Here is an 18,471-nt window from a genome sequence, read left to right as displayed (position 1 = left end):
AAGGAAAGATTCATGCGTCAATTACTTGCTTACTGTATTCGTCAAGGTTCTTATTGGTCTACACTGTCGTTACTATTGGTCATCGTGAACTTAAACAACCATACGAACAATTGTTTACCATTACTGTGGTATTGATTCTTTTAATTTTGACTCAATCCCCTTCTGGTAAGTAGACTGTACAAAATATGGTCTCAACATTGGCCGGTATGCACTCTTGTAGACTAATTTTTTAGGACAATTCGGAAATTTAGCATCAGATGTTGTAAGACTGACTTCAGATTGTTTTACAATAACATCAGAAATTATTAGAATTGCATCGAATAATATCAGATTGATATCAAATACTCTGAGATTGATATCCGACAGTATTAAACTGTCAGATAACGTACAACTGACACCAGGTAGTCTTAGGTTGACATCAGATGGTGTTATATACAAGCTTTAGCTGTTATGGAAAGCTTAGTCTTCTTGAAAGTCGTCTGTAAGAACACTGTGACAAATAAGATTCGAAAGTTCCGTCTAAGTTTATACTATCGGTATACAGCTCAAGTAGAAGAGTTTAACGCTGTGAAATCTAATTTATCAAAAATCGCGAATTCTGCCACCTTCTTCGTCTCTGAGTGAGCGTGGAAATGAATCACTACACCTACGCACAGTGTGTGCCATGTACGTCCCCCAACTTCACGAAATTCTTCATAGGTATTTATCAATCCGCTTTGTAGGATTTGACAGAGAACATATGGGACTACGAAACGAGCACTTTTTTCTTCTTAATCCGAAAGTCAATCCTCGTGCCTTACAAATGACTCGAGAAAGCTTTTCTGCAATACAGGGTGAAAATCTTAGACATTTTTCATCCGGCATATGGAACAAAAGGAAAATCAAATTATACAAATGGAACTTGATCTTATTCCAGGTAAATCTTCTCTAAATGGAAGAAAATTAAGTGATCTGCAATGTAACTGTAAAATTAGTTCACGGAAAAGTTACCACCTTTATGACAACGAATGCTTCGGGACTGAGATTTTTTTGATACAAACAAAATTTAGCTTCTTAGCCAGTTGGCGAGTTCCAGAGTTGTTAAACACGAATACAAGATCAAAATTACGATATGATAATATTAACAAAAAGAAATTCGTTTGATTTTACAAACTCCATGGAGGATAGGGAAATATATTACAGTCCACCTGCGTGTTCAATCAGCTAGTTTGAACAGTTTAATTTTTGCAATAGATTCGTATTCAGTAACTTCAAAAACCTTCAGATCTAGTTTTTCATCAAAATTGAACGCCTAAAACTTGATATCGGTTCATCGTTCAGCGACCCAAAAACTCCTTAGTTGCGAAGATGCATGACTCCCAAGTGATACTCAATACTTTCCGTCTCAAATGGTTACTTAGACCTCGTTTCTGTATCTAACCACCTCAACTTTATGTCATTCGGTAATTCATTATTACCTATGAAAGTCCATCCTTCCAGTTTATGCAGAGCTAAGCCTCCAGCAATGATGTAACACAGCATTGCTCCCAGGCAGATACTGATAGGGGCCAGGATGGTGACATTCGGCCTGTCTCCCGAGCCCAGGCTGGAAATTTCGTCCTTCGGGCTGGTCTTGACCTCGACGGCACTGGAAAAGGCAGACGCATTCGCCCTCACGTAAAACGGTTCCTGAAGTTGGAGTTGTTGCTGCTGCTGGGCGAGCTCCTCTTGTTGGCGCTTCTTTCTCATGCGTCTCTCTTTCTCCTGATCGACGAACAAACGCCTTGTGTTAATAGCAGGGGTCTGATGATACGTACTTGAAAATGGCACAGCTAATGAGATGAACAAATCAAGGAGCGAGAGGATCGATGAAAAGATCGGAATGATCGTACCTGCATTCTCCTTTCGTCGTAGCAACAGTAGCCGCAGTTGGAGCAGAGGCAGCAGCAAAGTGCCCTGGTGAACACGCCACGGGCACACCTGGACAAGAGTCCCCCGGCGCTTGATAGATAGACGAGGGTCAAGGGGATTCCCAGAGTGGCGTAACCCATCGTTGCCGCCTTGCCCCAAGTCGACCGAGGCGCGATGCTTCCGTATCCTGATGATAAAAAATTACTCGGTTATGTTCAACTTTGGCGATCAATTAGGGAGTGCTGCATTCATCTATCAATTCGCTGCTCGATACCATTATTGCATCTTCTGTCTCTCCATTGATACTGGTGCACAACAATGGTTCAGTAAGATTTAAGTCTAGATAGTATTTGGAGGACAGATTAATACGGTGAAGGAAGTGATGTGAGCATGATGGTTTTCTAATTTGGAAACGTTTACAGTGAGAAATTAGATTGGACATCAATCTTTGATATGAAATGAAATACGGGCTAGATTGGCATCCTTGGTCCTGAAAACTGAACAAAATTTGATGTATGTCAAGTATGCTCCTAGATGTACTATTCTACCTCATGTACAATTTGATCTTGAACGTACGAGCATCGTCATTTCACGGCATCAAACGTTTATTAGCGTGGAGAATAATGCTGACCAAACACCACCACTTTAAGAGTAATTTATTCTCTAATTGATATTGTTTTCTTAATTACTTGCGACATGTGGCACGCTATCTTCAATGACGTATAACTAATCTCCATTCTGTCAATGTTTTTTCCTTTAGCCTGTTGCAGAGGAACAGATAAATACCTTAGTATATTCGCCATCGGATAATTGAATCAGAAAGCTGTGCTTGTTGCATTTTTATCAAGCTCGTGCTCGCCGAAACGATGAAAAATACCTTGCCAATTGTAAAATAGTAAAACGCTTATCAGTATAATCGAAATTGAATTGTAATTGAATGTCAGCTGTAGCATAACAAGTGCGACGTGATTTGTTGGGATTAAATTGCTCTCAACACGGATGGATAAATCACGGAACCCGGGTTTATGGGAATTCAATTCACTTGATCAGAAAGCCAATTATGGGTCATTCTGCATGTAACTAACAGTCACGCAATACATCAATGCTAGCTGCGAATCACCTTCAATTAATCAATGGTAGTATCTACGGCTGCAGCTAATCTCTTCCTATTCTCGAACTTGGTACCGGCTCACCCTGTATAGATATTATACCAAATGATGTTAAAAGTTGGTATTTTCCTGAAACCTCACTGTCTTAAGCGTTTCCTAGTGAATATTTTAATTAGTTCCACAACTGGCATGGAAGCATTCAGAGCAAAATTTGCCACCCAATTTACAATCCAATGATTGATTATCCAATTATGCCACTTACTTTCAAAAGGAAGTTTAAGTGATAGAAATAAAGTATAAGAAATTTGTTGCTACTCAATATCGAACGTGTTTTCCAATTAAACTTTTCTAGATCATCGAACAATTGTCAGTCAACAATTTGCGTGAATTGACAATAACTGAAATCATGATTGAAAACTTCGATCATTCTAAACAGGCAGGCAAATATTGGTTAAGCGACACTTTGTGGATGGGTAAAATTTCTGTTAATCAGAAAATTTCGTCGGTTCACTGACGAGGCTTCTTAAACTCCGTGTCAATGGAGCCTTTTGACTGCTGCTATCGAATAAGCGACCATGCGGATAATTCGGAGAGCATTAAACTCGGTGTGACGCCTATTCAAAGGTGCGATTCCTGAATCGTACACGGTACTGTTAGGCACATGTGCATTGGGCGGGACTATCGAGTAGTAAAACTTAATTATTGGCTGGCAGTAACACGGCTATGCCGAGGCAGTTATCATTCGTCCTGCTCGTATACCTCGCTATTCAATTCTCAACATGTGATCCCGAGCCATTTAATGCCTAGGCTCCGGTGATTACCGACTCCTATAAAATCCAAGAGATGCCCGCTTATCGCCTCAGTCTGCGCTGGCGAATCTGCCTCCGCAGACTTGACTTGGTCATTCGAGGCGGCCACAGACGAACTGTTGTGCGAATTTGATCAACATCTGGCAGACATGTTCACCTACCGAACACCGCATTCTGGACTGGCCACGGTCCTGGCGATTTCTCTCATATTTATCAACAGCTCTTTTGCATCATTTTCGACTGCGTCTAATGGCCATTCGGTAAACGCGACCGTGAGTATCATCGATTAATTTGAGAATCAATTATGTCGTTACAGTGAGTTGTTGAAATCGAAGTGACTTACAGATGTGCGCACATCCGGTGGCTGCGAAGTTTTGTCGTTCCGCAATTCGAACTTGTGTCAGATCCTCAGATTGAGATTTGAAATAATTTTTGTTTCGCTTCGTGATTCGGTTACCCCGGATTTCAACTATTTACTGGATGAACAATGCTTTCCATGGTTCATGATTACTTGGTAGTAACGTATGTTCTCTCGACAATGAAACTTGACGGACTAGTACGTTTGAAAACTATATAGCAATCCTACAAATCTGCGTAGAGTTTGGACCACGAACTATTCAAGCTACCATCGATTACGTTTGTCGATTATCTGTAACGTGATGAAATTTTACGGTTTCTGCGGCACGTAGCAATTACTGTTTGAATTACCTCCGGTGATGATAAGTAGTTGCAAATTTCTGTCAGCATGCAATGCAGTTTCGAGTCAATTGTCAATAAGTTTTTCACTGATCCTGGTATGCGGCACTGACTGTATAAAAGAACGAAAATAATGAAGAAAAGAAAGATACGAATTATGAGTTGATATTTCAGGTTCCTCTGAGATCATCCCACAAGTTGCCAAGTCTGACATTCCGCGGAATTGAAGGAAGTGAAAATGCCAGACACTTGACTATGAGAAGGCAGGCATTTCCTAATCAGAGAAGAAGTCAACAAGTGCTCAATGGCACAAAATACGTTTCGCGACAAATGCCATTTTCCACCCGTCGAACAGATAATTACAAGGTGAAGCATGCGACAAACATAAACAATGAGCAGGCCAACAATGTGAACGCTCACAGTTACGTTGAGACCTCAATTACCCATGTAGATAACACGGATTATCAAACACCTGGAATCTATAACCAACTGGTCCAGCCTTCGTCTTCCATGGCCAACCTTGAGATAAAATTGTACGGCAGCGTTTTATTCCGAATCAACATGAACAGAGTATTTGGTCACATATTGGCAGCCGAAAAGAATCTACTAACAGTTAACCAGCACGCGTCGTTGGATCTGATTATGAAAACCTTGGCACTGAAGCAGGCTTACGTATTCGACGTTTTGAAAATTTTCAAGCAATTACAGTACAGCGACAGGAAGGCTCAATTCAGAATGGTATTGGTGGCCTTGGCGTATAATGTATCGCCGTATGTTTACTGTGCTTGCAAATATTGGGTGGATGAAATCGACGGTGATCGAGTCGACATCTATCAGCTTACCGCTGGCATTAAGGAGCCTTCCATATTTTTGGCGGGTATAGAAGCGAGCGTTATTGAAACCTGCGCTTCTACGGACGCCATTGTAGAGCAGAATCCGTTCGGCAAAATGTCAGTGGATGTCAAACAGTCGCTCGGTCCGATATTCGTAAGTATTTTTCACAAACTGAAGACTCGCGAAGTGACATTGTCGCAGAGGATATTTGGGGCAATTCTGATGAATCTGCCACTGGGTTATTTGGATCCTGCCCTCGAAGAATACGTCGAATACATTTGGATCGCAGCGCAACAGAATTCGATTCAACATTGGAACGACGTTGCATCCAAAGTTCAATATGACAGCCCAGTTGAACTCGTAATTTCGGTCACCAAGTACTTGTTGCGCCACGGCGATACGTCAAGTGATCTTAAACGGCCCCTCAGATACTTGTTACTACATTTGAGGAGAGCCTCAACCACCTACCCGGAAGAATACTCCGCGGATATGCAAGTACTTTTCAACAATGACGGAGATTTGGGAAAACTGTTTTGGATGATTCAGGATGATGTGATCATTCCCGAACTGATCGAGCTGAGAGACCTCCTGATTGAATATACGAAGAACGTAAACATTTCCAATATGGTAGAGGGAATGAGCAAACACATTTATCGCAAACCTGTCGATTTGCTAATCGCTGTCTTGGTGAGAATACAAGGACGAATTCAGAGAGAAGACATCAAGGACTTGATTACGAAGTTACTGTCAATTTTGACTGTGGAAAAAGAACTTTATCCGCTGTCGTTAACCGTACCAGCAAATGTTGACTTACTTATACTCCTCAATTTCCTATACGTACCGAACAACAGCCCCGAGATTTCTGCTCTGGGTAAAAAAATCCAAGATTATCTGGAACAAAATTTGGAACTCTTGGAGGATCTGTCTCAGCTCATTTCCAACGTGGATAAAACGATGTGTCATCGTCCGGTACAATGCCTGGTGTATGTTCTTGTTGAGATCATTCACCCTAGTACGGTGCAGCGGCTTCGAGTACCTTCCACCTTGATATTGATGATCAAAAAGCTGCTGTTTGTAATCAGGGATACGGTTAGCAGCGACATCGAGAACAATGTCTACGACGTGTTGTCATTCGAAGTGTTTATAATTATACATATCCTGACTGGTGTTGACCTTGAATGGAACAGTGAGGAACCTGACCTCGAGAAACTAGGAATTAGTATCCCACCCGATTACGTAGACGAGTCAGAGAATTTTACGCAGCAGATTATACCATCTATTAGACCGCCAATCGAATTGGAGCTACCAGATTTTGGTCCAAAACCAGAATTTGATCCACATCCAGATTTTAGCCCAAAACCAGATTTTGATCCACATCCAGATTCTAGTCCAAAACCAGATTTTGATCCACATCCAGATACTGGTCCAAATCCAGATTTTGACCCATATCCAGATTATGGTCCAAAACCAGATTTTGATCCAACGCTGAAACCTATTGATGCAACGGACGAGTTGCCTGAAGAGCTTGCACACGTACCGATTCTTCCGCCGAACATCGACTTTGAAACACCGTTCTGCGTGATCTTTCCGAAAGGTGACGCACCGCCTTACATATCGCCCAACGAACCCAGTGACAAAAATGATACGGGAATTGTCCTAGAGTTTCCTCCGATAACCGTTCTTCTACAAAATTTCGATCCAAATACAAATTTCCACCCCAACGAGCTACCAGAAGTACCGAACATATCCAAGCCTCTGCAGCTTATGTTCGGAATCAATTACGTCAAGGCAATTTTAGGAAAAGTCGACAAGGCAAAGTACCCGACTGTGATATCGCTGTTGTATGATTTGCTGAACCACGCATTGACCGACTGGAAGGTGATGACGAATCCAAAATTGGTTTCAACCATTAAGGCATATCTGAAAGCTATAGATTACCTTAGCGCCACGGCATTGTTATCCATTGTCGTAAAGTATCGAAAAATAACGTCAGATGTACTTTACATTACTTTCAATCCCGAAAATCCCAAGGACAATAACGTGGATTCTAGACCACCGCAGAAAACGCCGACTGGGTTTATGGTGCTTCCAGTTTACCATCCCAAATATTTGCTGCAGCACGTGGATCCAGTTGATCCCTATGGCACACTGATACCGAAATTCGAGGAAGGCGAAGATAATCCGATTGAGGAGCTGATAAATGATGGTTCGCTTCAAGAAATTTTGGGTCCCCAGTTCAATCCTCTTTCAAGTCCCAACAAGGCTACTCTGTTAGTGGTAGTTTTGCATAAACTGATAGAATCGAATCGCGTGAAGTTTAAGCCTCGGCTGTTGAAAAAACTGACTGCATATTTACTGAGTATCAAAACCGTGGCAATGTTTACGAAGATGTCGGATGATTACACTTATCATCTAGTCGAATTGCAACCGGATCCAGGAATCAACTGGCAGCCGGAGACAATCAGCCTAATTGTGGCTCTTCCACCAGGTCGTAATCAGGATGAACTTAACAAGTTGTGGATCATCAAAGCGTTTTTGGCGATACCGAATTTAATCGATCTCCTGGAAATTGGTACAGTACCATATTCAATCACTCGCGGTGAGCTATTGAAGATGATATTTAAAGCCGCAATTTGGGGCAACAAAATAAGTTTGGACGACGAGACTTTGGACGCACTTAAATACTACGAAAATAAAATCATGACGAATGGTTTCGGCGCGTTGCCTGTCGGTTGGGTCTGGATGGAAATGATCATCATCAGCGAGGAAATTCCTCTTGGAGAAATAATCGAGGCGTTATTAGATTACAAAAATTTGCCTTTCGACGTACCGCATGCTTATAATGATGTAATTAAATACTTGCTTGAGAATCCATATCTTCTTCAAAGTGACGATGATTTTGCTTTCGAACAATATCATACGAAAGGATCGTTTCTTAAAGGGTTGTTCACACACTTCTTGCGTGTGCCCAACTTGGACCCTAATTTCAAATCACAAGTGAGAAGATTAATTCCGTACATAAAGCAGACCGGTCCTGGATCAGAACGGATGAATTACGCCACGAATGATAGGTAACCAATTGAAACATCGATGGAAATTGATGTTCTGCAATGTTTTTGAACTGTTATCAAAGCCCTGTAGTGGTTAAGAAAAATACAATGTTTTGTACGATCGGCTGCTCATTGTACCTTTTGCACTGTAATAAAAATTGCGATTCAATTGATACGAGTATTTAGCTATAATATATACCGTATGATTTACCTCAATAAAAATTCTTTCACGATTCCAATTTTCATTTTGAAATTTATGAAACAAATTATCGATCATTAACCTATTCGAGGTTACAGGAAAAATTCTCTAATCGCTCGTAAATTTGGTAAGCTTTTACAAGCTGTGTGTGCATTTATTACCATTGATATTTCGCCATTTTACAAAGTAGCGAGTGTTTTTTATTTGAATTGACGATTCAGGTTTTGTTTGGTTGACAGTTACGAAAATATTACATACAACGTTACTAGTATTATGTGGCTACGAACGCCACGAAATTATCGTTATTTGTAAAATTAATATTATTACTATCTGATATGGTAATTAAATAAACGGATTGGATTTGTTTTCATCCAAGGTCAGCAGAAAATGAGAACAAAGTGAAAAGTCTTGAGCTTTGTACCTGCATAAAAATAAAGTGTACAGATCCTCACAATTCTAACCGTTCTCCAAATCCATGTTGTTCAAGTTTTCAACAGTAGAGGTAAAAGTTATGGCCTTGAGCAATTACCATTACTATCTTCAGTTAGCGCGGTGCAAACTTCTAACGTTCCTTACTAGCTGCTTTAATCGTTAGCCTCGAAAGTTAAGAGTATAGCGGCCATAAGCGGAAAAACTCTTTCACTTCAATCGCAAGCTCAAGAACGGAAAACTGATGATGTGAAAGCGTACGCGCTTCGCCGTTAGACTGCAAGATCTGAATATGAATTTGATCGCTGTGTTTACTAACGGTTTCAAGCTTCTCGTGTAATATTTCGTTTAATTGTTGGCTCTGCATATTAGTTTCCAAACTCGCTGTACGTGTCAGGCCCCATTTATGTGAGCGTGGATATTTCGCAGTAGATAGTCAGGGTGCACTTTGTCGCAGACACTTTCCACCAACTTTGGAGACTTGCACAATGCCAGCCACTCAGGTTAGAAACTCCATTCGCTAACTAGAGAGAGAGCGAGGAGAATAGGGCAAGCAGGATTAACTACAAGCTTATAGCCGTGGAGGTGAGAGTACAAGTTATGCTTTCACACAAATCGGATAGGATTAAACACGCATCACGTGTACACAGATTCTTTTCTAAATTCTTAAAACAATGGTCGCAATTTGATTCGAACTAATCGAAACATTCACCACGGCTAATCATTGGAATTTGATGTCATTTTGACCGCAGTTTGCAGGTCAGCATTTTCTCGATTGGCTTTGCTTACTTTTATACAGACTATTTGTATATTAACCGTCGTGTCAAACTGTGGAAAATTATCACATCCGGGTCAGTTTAGAACAGCATACGAAGAGTTAAAGTGCAATGTAAATTATCCGAGTAACGAAAGCAAACTGCTGCCTCCAGTATTTAAAAAGCGGAAAAATAAGTTGAGCAAACTTTTGCGTATAATCAGCTTCGTCTGCGGTTGAAATAAATGCGGAAATGAAAATAGCGGTACGTAGGTTCGTCGAGCTGATTTCTGGTACGGTGGTATGGGAGGGTGGTTGAAACTACAAAGCCGGAAGATAAACATTGGCCAGTTATTCCCTGGTGCACGGTTCAGTTGCCGTGAAAAGAGGCAATGAAAAGAAATAGCGAGATGCCGACATTATTCGCGGCGGGTGACCACGGTCCATGTGCATTTCAGTGCGGAGGAAATCTTGCGGAAAACGAGGAAAAATTATCCGGAAAGCATCGTTAGCGTTCCTCAAGGAAACGCGATGCGCGGCGTGCTTGCACTATTCGGCAAGTGTAACGATACGAGGCTGCAGTAATCGTGAAACGGTGTTAGGCAGGCTTGAAAATAATAGAAATCGACAGTGGAAATGCAGAGCAAACAATTGCGGCGACGAGAATTGCGACAGACGCGCCGATGGCAATCAGCAAAGTGCTGCGCTTTTGTGTATATACGGTGCAGATGCCGTCCCGAGGCTGAAGAGCTTGCGGAGTGCCGGAGTTCTCGAACCTGGCTCAGGTCAAACGAAGAATTTCTAATTTCGGAGAAGCTCCGTGCCATGTGCGGAGGACTTGAACTTACTAAACACACACACGCCGATCGTTTATCGATTTTGGCTGCTCTGCAGCAGGGAAAGAATCGCTGCCGTTCATGATTAATATACGCAAACGTAGGAATGTTGTGTACCTAGTAGTGAGATCCGCTCGCTAGAAGAACACTTCGGAGATAATTAAACCTGGAGGTACTGGGCTGAAAGATTGCTTTGATAATGCTGGACCGTTTGTTTAACCTGTATAACCTGCAGGCACCTAATGAAAACGGCGGAATTATATTTTTAATAAATATAGATGATCCAATTACGGCACACGGCATGCATAAAATTATTCAACTGATTCAATAAAGCGCTGCAAGCAGTCGTAAGCCTAGCTTTGATCATCTCCCCTGCTGCATCTCTCCAGGCAATAAACATCAAGGGCGCGCTTATTAGCCTCTCTGCGATTATTGTTCTGAGTTGCGATGCCGTATCATCCACCGCATGGATCTGTGAAATAGCGCTAGATTAATACGGAATATGAAAAGCAATCCATCGACTCCAAAATTCCATACTGTGTACACTGAGTGAAATTTTTAGTTCCGGTTACCGCTCGGTCCTTAACTATTTTCATTTTTTACCACAATCGGAAAATATAGTTATAGGTACAAAATGAAAATTAATTTTCTAGCTGTTACCGGAAAGTCTAGTAATCCGTTACTATTTTTTTTCATTATCATCACTGTTACTATATTTTCTTGTAACTGTTGCGAAAATTTAATGCTTGTGCAACAATAAATTGACGTTAAGCCTTATTTAACTAAACAAGCAGAATAAACTGAAGAAACTGATTTTGCGTTGCAATTACTAAAAAGGATCGACAATAGCGCAAAATAGTTACGCGTACCTCGTTTTTCGTACTCCAACAATATTTAAACAGTTTTTTTTTTTTAATGATACCCTTTTATTACATTTTTCTAGTTACTATAACAAATGAAATTCTTCTCAGTGTAATAATGAATACAGTGAGATATAATAATCGCGAGGTGTATGACTCGTCGTAAAGTTGAAGTACAACGATGCGCCCAGAGGCGATACGAGCAGACTCGAACGTTCAAACAACGCTCGGTTCAAGAAAGTATGCGAGCATGACCTGCAGGTATGTAGATTGTGTAAGATTCAGTTGCAGAATTTCTCGGCGGGAGTTTTGAAGCGTAAGTACGTTCTGTGGAAATAATATTCATGAGGAATTCCATGCAAGCTGAACCAACGTCTGACCCTCACCATTTCTGATATTTTTAAGAAATTTTTCTGCAATTGTCCCCACTCTGAAACAGTAACCTGAATTTTTTCAGATCCTTTATTCAACTGCTCAATTATTTGCAAAAATATTTAAAATGATCTTGAAACGGACCTTCTTTAAAATTCTCAAAAAATTCGAATCGCTGAAAAACTTTTGAAGAATACGAAAAATGGTGAGGGTCAGACGTTGGTTGGATTTGCATAGAATTCCCCGTATAATAATGCATATACGTTAGTTTCTTTGGAAGCGAAACAGTTCTCTTGAACCACGATGATTACCTACATGTCAACTGTGGATATTATACGTCGCACGCCTTACCTGTTATGGGTTCGTGGTTCACTCTGATGAAAAACCGTCGGTTGGACGCAATTCTGAAGTTTCAATTTTTGTTCATAAATAATGAGTGAATTACGCGGTCACGTAAAGTGCCATGGACTCAGGGACCAAAAGAGCGATCGATCGGAAGCGGAGCGATTTAATATTTATTCCTGGGGGATGAAGGATCAAAGATTCCTCCCTAAAATTATCTAATTTTCGTCGCTGCTGCGTGGTTGTACATCATCAATCGGGCGCCCAGAACCTGGTTGAAAACTTAATTAATTAATTTTCGTTCCAATGTGTTCCAATTTCATCCTACAGAGCAGCTTCGCCTATCCGGAAAAAATCGCGTTTCCGGCTTAATGCAGCGAAGGGAGGAAAATCTGTCGGAGCGTGAATCTTTCTGATGATCAGAAGGTATAACCATCTGCGTTAGCATTCCTGATATTCCTCGGGGACTTTGAAGGGTGATGAAAATTTACGGAAGGAATAGACTCGAGGGTAACGTAAAGGCGCGTGTTACTTGATAAAAAAATATTTCCCAGAATACTGTACAAAAGGAACCGCCGACCCTCGCAAACCTGTAAAGATCAATTCAAATACCTTCCGTATTTTCTCGCTATTTCGTGTTTTCCAGGCATGCAATAGTGATGATTTACTCTCCCTTCCCCCGATGTTCCAACCCTTCCTCAGACTCCGTTTCCTTCTCAATTTGTACAGAAGACTTTCGAATGTTACCGTCGTTTGTACACTTCCAGTGAAATCATGTTGGACAGGAATATCCATTTTTTTGCACTACCTCCTGATTGGCAGAACCCATTCAATTCCAAATATCACACAACATCGACTTTCTTCAATTCGAAACCTCCTCAAATAAGCGTCCAATATTTCTCCTCACCTTCGGTGGCTTGAAAAATAGTAGATTGTATACCAAGTAGGCAAAGTGGATCTTTTTACTCGGTCTGAAAACTCGAAGAGCGAGGAACACAGGGTAATCGATGAGGATGCGGGATACTTTCAATTAACGACGAGTGGCAGAAAATAGAGCCAAGCGAAGCATCCTGAGTCTTCTGAGCTGAGTCGTTAATGCTTCGTCAACCCTTATAATGCAGGCTTATCCTTGGCAGGCCTAACCAAACTTACAGCTGCCCTCCACTACGTATCCGAGATTCAGGATTTGGTATAGCCGAACATCCAGGTTCTATCCCGGCGCTCCTACATCCAACTATCAACAAGCCGCGGGAAAGAACCGGATTAACCCTTCGTGTAGGGCTGAGAGTTTCCCCGCGAAGGAATCAGCAGCGTGGGACGCAACCGGAAGAGCAGATGGTGATGATATTGGGCGTCGGGAATTTAGTTGGTAAAATTAAGAAATTTAGATACACGAGTTTGTGGTTTCATCGCGCTCAACGCTAAGAATAATGCTTGTCGTTATATGGCACGCATTTTTGTCTCATTCATATATATATATATATATTATATATATAAATATGCTTGAACCCTTTTTCATTGTGGTCTTGAAGTGCAGTATTAAGGATGCATGGGACGTACGGTCAGATTAAAAAAAGTGTTGAAACAAAACCGGGATAAAAGACTGATTTATAAAATGTCACTCGCGTTAAACTAGTTATACGTATCTAAAACTGTACAGATATACAGGGAAAATTTTAAATCTCGAATTTCAAATGTAAAAACTTCAGGGAAACAATATTGCTGTATTAGTTCCCACGGAAAATCCCACATTGCTTGTACAATTTTGACAGGAAATAGCTTTAATATAGAGGTTAGTTCGTAATAATATACTTATTGCTAAGTCACAAGTCTGTCATCTGTAAATTATGTTCATTTTTTACATGTTTGATGGTATTTACTGACTGACGAGCTTAATAAAAAATCTGTCTCAGACTGTTAATATTATGATATTTATTTGTGAATAAAATAAGCTTTATTGTTTGTAAAAAAAATTGAATTTAAAATCTAGCACATAAGCATTGCTCTCTAGATCATAGATTACTTTTTACTGATATTTTGAATTCACGATGTTCAATTACACTTTTTGAAACTCAACTTTGTCATGTTTTTGTTTCGAAACATATGTTACAGCTGATTCTGCGTCTCATACATCCTTCAAGAAAAGTTAAAGCGGATGAATCATTTTTGTAATCCATGATTCATTGAAATTATATTACAGTCGTGGTTACTGCAAAAGTACGGATGAATTTGAAGATATTGAAAATTTTCTAAAGTTTTGATGTCGGTCGTTTTCATTCGAGTTTTAACGTGTTCCAGGGGGAATTGAACGTAAATCTTGGACAGTTCTGATTCACTGAAGCATAAATTAAGACAAGAATAGAATACTACCTGATATAAAAACGGTGAAAGATGACTGAAGGAGGTGAGAGATAACGCGACTTAGGAATCTTTCGTTTCGATCCCGCGTGAAAAACATATTGCGAATCTATGAAGTCGGCGCGTAAAAAGATGGCGCGACACGGGTGAAATTTGTCGAGTGGAGTATTATCGGCGCGTATCCAAAGTGATTTATAGCGAAGGGGGAGAGAAAATCGCGGGGGTCGTGCGAATACAGCGTTGTTTTGATCGAGAGGCATGAACCGTGATCTGTTTGCAAAGTCAACTTAGTTGCATTTCAGCTCACGGCTAGCGATCAAGCTGAAAGTGGGCATCCAGTTTGGTTCATTGTCAACGAAACGTTGGAAATTCTGGACGTGAAAGAATAAGTATTGCTCCAATCGACGTCCGTCGATCAGTGAAGATTTATCGAACGGGCTTTTGTTCGCCAAAAATCAATGTGGGTGACACAGTTCGCATCCTAATTCGCAGCTCAACTAGTGTTTTTTTGCCCTAGGTTGAAAAACAAGACGGGATTTCACTTACGATTAGCAAAAACGAGAACTTGAGCACCGTAAAATTTGCTGTTCAGTTTGTGTCCTGGTTTTTGATGTCTTGTGAAGGGTGATCAGAAAAGGCGTGATCACAGAGACACCAAAATCATCAACGTGTCATCAATCATGACTTGTCGTTTCTGAAGAATTTAATCACGCTTTTTTATTATGTTTTTTTATTTTACTCATTCTTAGTAACACGCGCACTTGTCATAATACAGATACTCATAGATAAAATGAGAAAATTTTGCAATGGCAACGATTTCCATTGCAGCTTATGGGGTTTTACAAATATTGATAACGTACCATAATCTGTCAAACCAGGGTGCTTTATTTCTGGTAAAAATCATGGGGTCGAATTTGAATTTGAAATTCAGAAATTCAAACTGTTCGACTGGTTGGATTCACTGTTTTGAATTGCAACTTCAAACGCGTAATCAGTTCTCAAAAACCCCGATGGTACTGAATCGAGTAAGCGAATTTCTGATATTTCACCATTTTGGTTTCGCATTTTTTCTCAAAAATTCCCACCCTCGAGTGAACACGGCATGCTTTGTTGACCAGAATAATGCCTTGCGAAGTCAAATTGGATTAGCGGAGTCGCGGAAAATTCACGTCACGTAGATCGGTTCCTTAATTCCCCCTTTTCAATGACAACGTTCACCATACGTAGGTACGATCCGGCTGATCGGTTGTTCAGATTGCGGGTTCTAAAGGGACTATTTTCCGAGCGTGCACTGCGACCCGATGGGCCCTAAAGATTCGTTTCCGGTGTCGCGAGAGCTGTTTTTATTTTTATTTCTTTCCCCCAATGCAGCGAAGCTCCATTCGTATCTACAGTTGAAGTATGTCCGTTTCTACGTTTCTTTTTTATTTCTTTCTCTGTTATTCAGCACGTCGAGAATACAGAAACCGACTGATCAGCGATTCGCAACACGGGTGGAAATATGAAACGACGAAGCCCGCGTGTTTGACGAATTAGTATCGAGTTGAAAAGGGGATGAAAAATAGAAGGATGGAAATAGGAGGAGGAGAAAAAGTTGTGGGCGTAAAAAAATAAGCCTCTTTTTCTGCGGGTTTTGCGAATCTACATTATAGATAGATATATATTCGGTACTGGCGTGCGAGCGAAAAATGATGCGGAAAATTCGCGGTGAAAGCGTCGATTCGGAATACGAGATATGCACTGTCAGAATGAAAGCCTTCCTGTTTGCACCGCACAGATCGTGAACCGCGTGTAGATATAATATAACATAGGTTATACCCGAGAGATTCCTTTCTCGCTTCTGTGACAATTTGTCCAGAGCTGAGAGTAAATCGCGCGACTAACTCTTTGTCCTCGGTGGAGGCGCGAGAGGTAAAAAATCGCCGTGTTTTATGGAGCAGACGAAGCTTGGCTAGTCCAAGTGTCTTAGAAAGGAAAAAGAAAAGGAACTAGAAAAATAAAAATAACCAAAAAAAAAAAAAAAAGAAAAAAACAAACCATAAGGATAAGGAAGAGGACACGGAGTGGTGTAAGGCTACAGGTCCTGAAGGTAAAGCGAAGGTATGAGAAATAAGGTGAGGAGGAGGTGAAACCTGATGTATGAGACACCCGGCGCTGTTGCTGCTTCCTTGTCGTCAGCGAAATGCTCCCATAAAGTACATCCGGATCGCAGTAGCTTACTTTGAGCACCTTCTGAGGCGCTTCTATTTTACATCCTGGTCGAGCTTCCGAAGCAGCCGCGTAAAACGATCACCCACTGGATCGGGAAAAGGGGGTCGAGGCAAGTTGTCACGTGGTGAATTACTCGTAAAACGGAATAGCCAAAAGGTTATGGCGTGTACTTGGTCGTTGATCAACTGTTCACCGGTAGCTTCATAGAGTTTAAAGAAAAACGTTGAGGTTTTCCTACAAAATTCTAGAGCCTTTACCGCGAGTATTGAAATGTCCGTAAATTGCATTCAAAATTAATTTTTTCTCAGCGTTTCGTGCAGCGTTCATGACAGTCATGATTGCCCGTGAAATGTTACGTGGTATACCGAACTTGTTTTTAATCGAAACATCTATGCTTCATTTTTGTAAGGAGCCTCTGAATCTTTGATTTTTCCTTTACTTATAACCCTTTTTCTTGTTCTGATTTTTTTTTTTTCTTATGAAAACTCGCATCCGCATTCAGCGACCAAAACTGCAAGCCGACACTTGAAACTTTATATTAGAATCTATAACTTTTCCTGAAAAGCTCAAAAATCTTCAGACTATTGTTTGGCTAGATTTTATTCTCGCTCAAAGAAGCTTCTCTCTACTTGTCTTTTCCAAGAACCATAATATTTAAACGATTCTGACGCCAATCCCCGAGACTATTATTTCTCCGACCAGAACTTCCAGCCTCCAACTCAATTAATCCTGATATTTTAAATCAATAGTCCATTCCATTAAAGCAACCAGTCACCACAAGTTAACGATTTTCTACTTCTACTCAAAATCTGCCGCCAGCAAACAAAATTTTGCTCTGTTTTCAAGTCGGTCTCGTAAAAAGAACTCAACTCAAAACACGAACATCCAAACAAACAACAAGCAACAAACTTTCTTCAACATCAAGATTACAACAGTTCACAATTAAATCTAATTATTTTTCACATCTATTCGAATAAATTTAAACGTTGATAATACTGTCGTGAATACATGAAAGCATTGTTCTGTCTTTAATATTTTTTCATTTTGCCTCGATAAATCTGTTGTATTTAGTTTCAAGTGTTATTAAAATGCATCAAGTCTTGTTAATACTAACCAACAGTGCAAAATCAAAACTTACAAACTTATTTTAACCTTTCGCAACATGTAAAACGCTCTGTTCCAACGAAATTTCCGGGCTCTTTGATTCATTATCAGAAGTAAATTCTGGGATTTTCCTCAAAGTTCCCTTGAAAGCATTTTGAAAAATCTGTTAGTTGGAACTTCGTAGATTTATTCAGAAGGAAGAAAGAAGGAAGCAGAAAGCTTCAACGAAATTTCGCCAGTAATAAGGATTTCTCGGGAAGATCCAATATTCTCCAAGGCAAATCAGAGATTGGATAACTTTTTTGTGTAACGAAGAAATAAAAAACAAAAAAATTCAGAGTTTTCCTGAAAGTCTCTCAAGTTATTTCATGTCTTGTGTTGGATTTCTTCAAACAGCGTTACACCTTCTAATTATCTTCCAGAAAGTTTGGAAATTGTGACTTCACAGTGATTCAACTGACCGTGTCATTGAATTTTCAAATTTAACTTATTTGAACAAACTGAAAAAAAATGTGGAGTTGAGTCTACAACTATTCTATACACAAAAGTAACCAAACGGATCTCAAACAATTTTTAGTTGCATGACAACTATTTTGAATTGAGCAAACTAGAATTTTC

At 40.3% G+C, this 18,471-nt stretch overlaps 1 protein-coding gene across 3 annotated transcripts in view; it reads right to left on the bottom strand.

Moving 5' to 3' along the window:
* LOC124177680 (TWiK family of potassium channels protein 18-like) overlaps positions 1 to 18,471 on the bottom strand; it is a 242,542-nt gene that overhangs the window by 5,165 nt on the left and 218,906 nt on the right. For all 3 annotated transcript variants that reach the window (XM_046560318.1, XM_046560316.1, XM_046560319.1), the window contains 2 exons: positions 1,872 to 2,077; positions 1,458 to 1,743 (listed from right to left, as the gene is read on the bottom strand). In XM_046560318.1, coding sequence (XP_046416274.1) covers positions 1,458 to 1,743; positions 1,872 to 2,077 — 492 coding nt within the window. The remainder of the gene's footprint in view (positions 1 to 1,457; positions 1,744 to 1,871; positions 2,078 to 18,471) is intronic.

The sequence above is a fragment of the Neodiprion fabricii genome, chromosome 3 (genome assembly GCF_021155785.1).
Source record: "Neodiprion fabricii isolate iyNeoFabr1 chromosome 3, iyNeoFabr1.1, whole genome shotgun sequence".
In the NCBI taxonomy this organism is placed as follows: Eukaryota; Metazoa; Arthropoda; class Insecta; order Hymenoptera; family Diprionidae; genus Neodiprion; species Neodiprion fabricii.
This window is presented reverse-complemented; position numbering and strand designations above follow the sequence as displayed.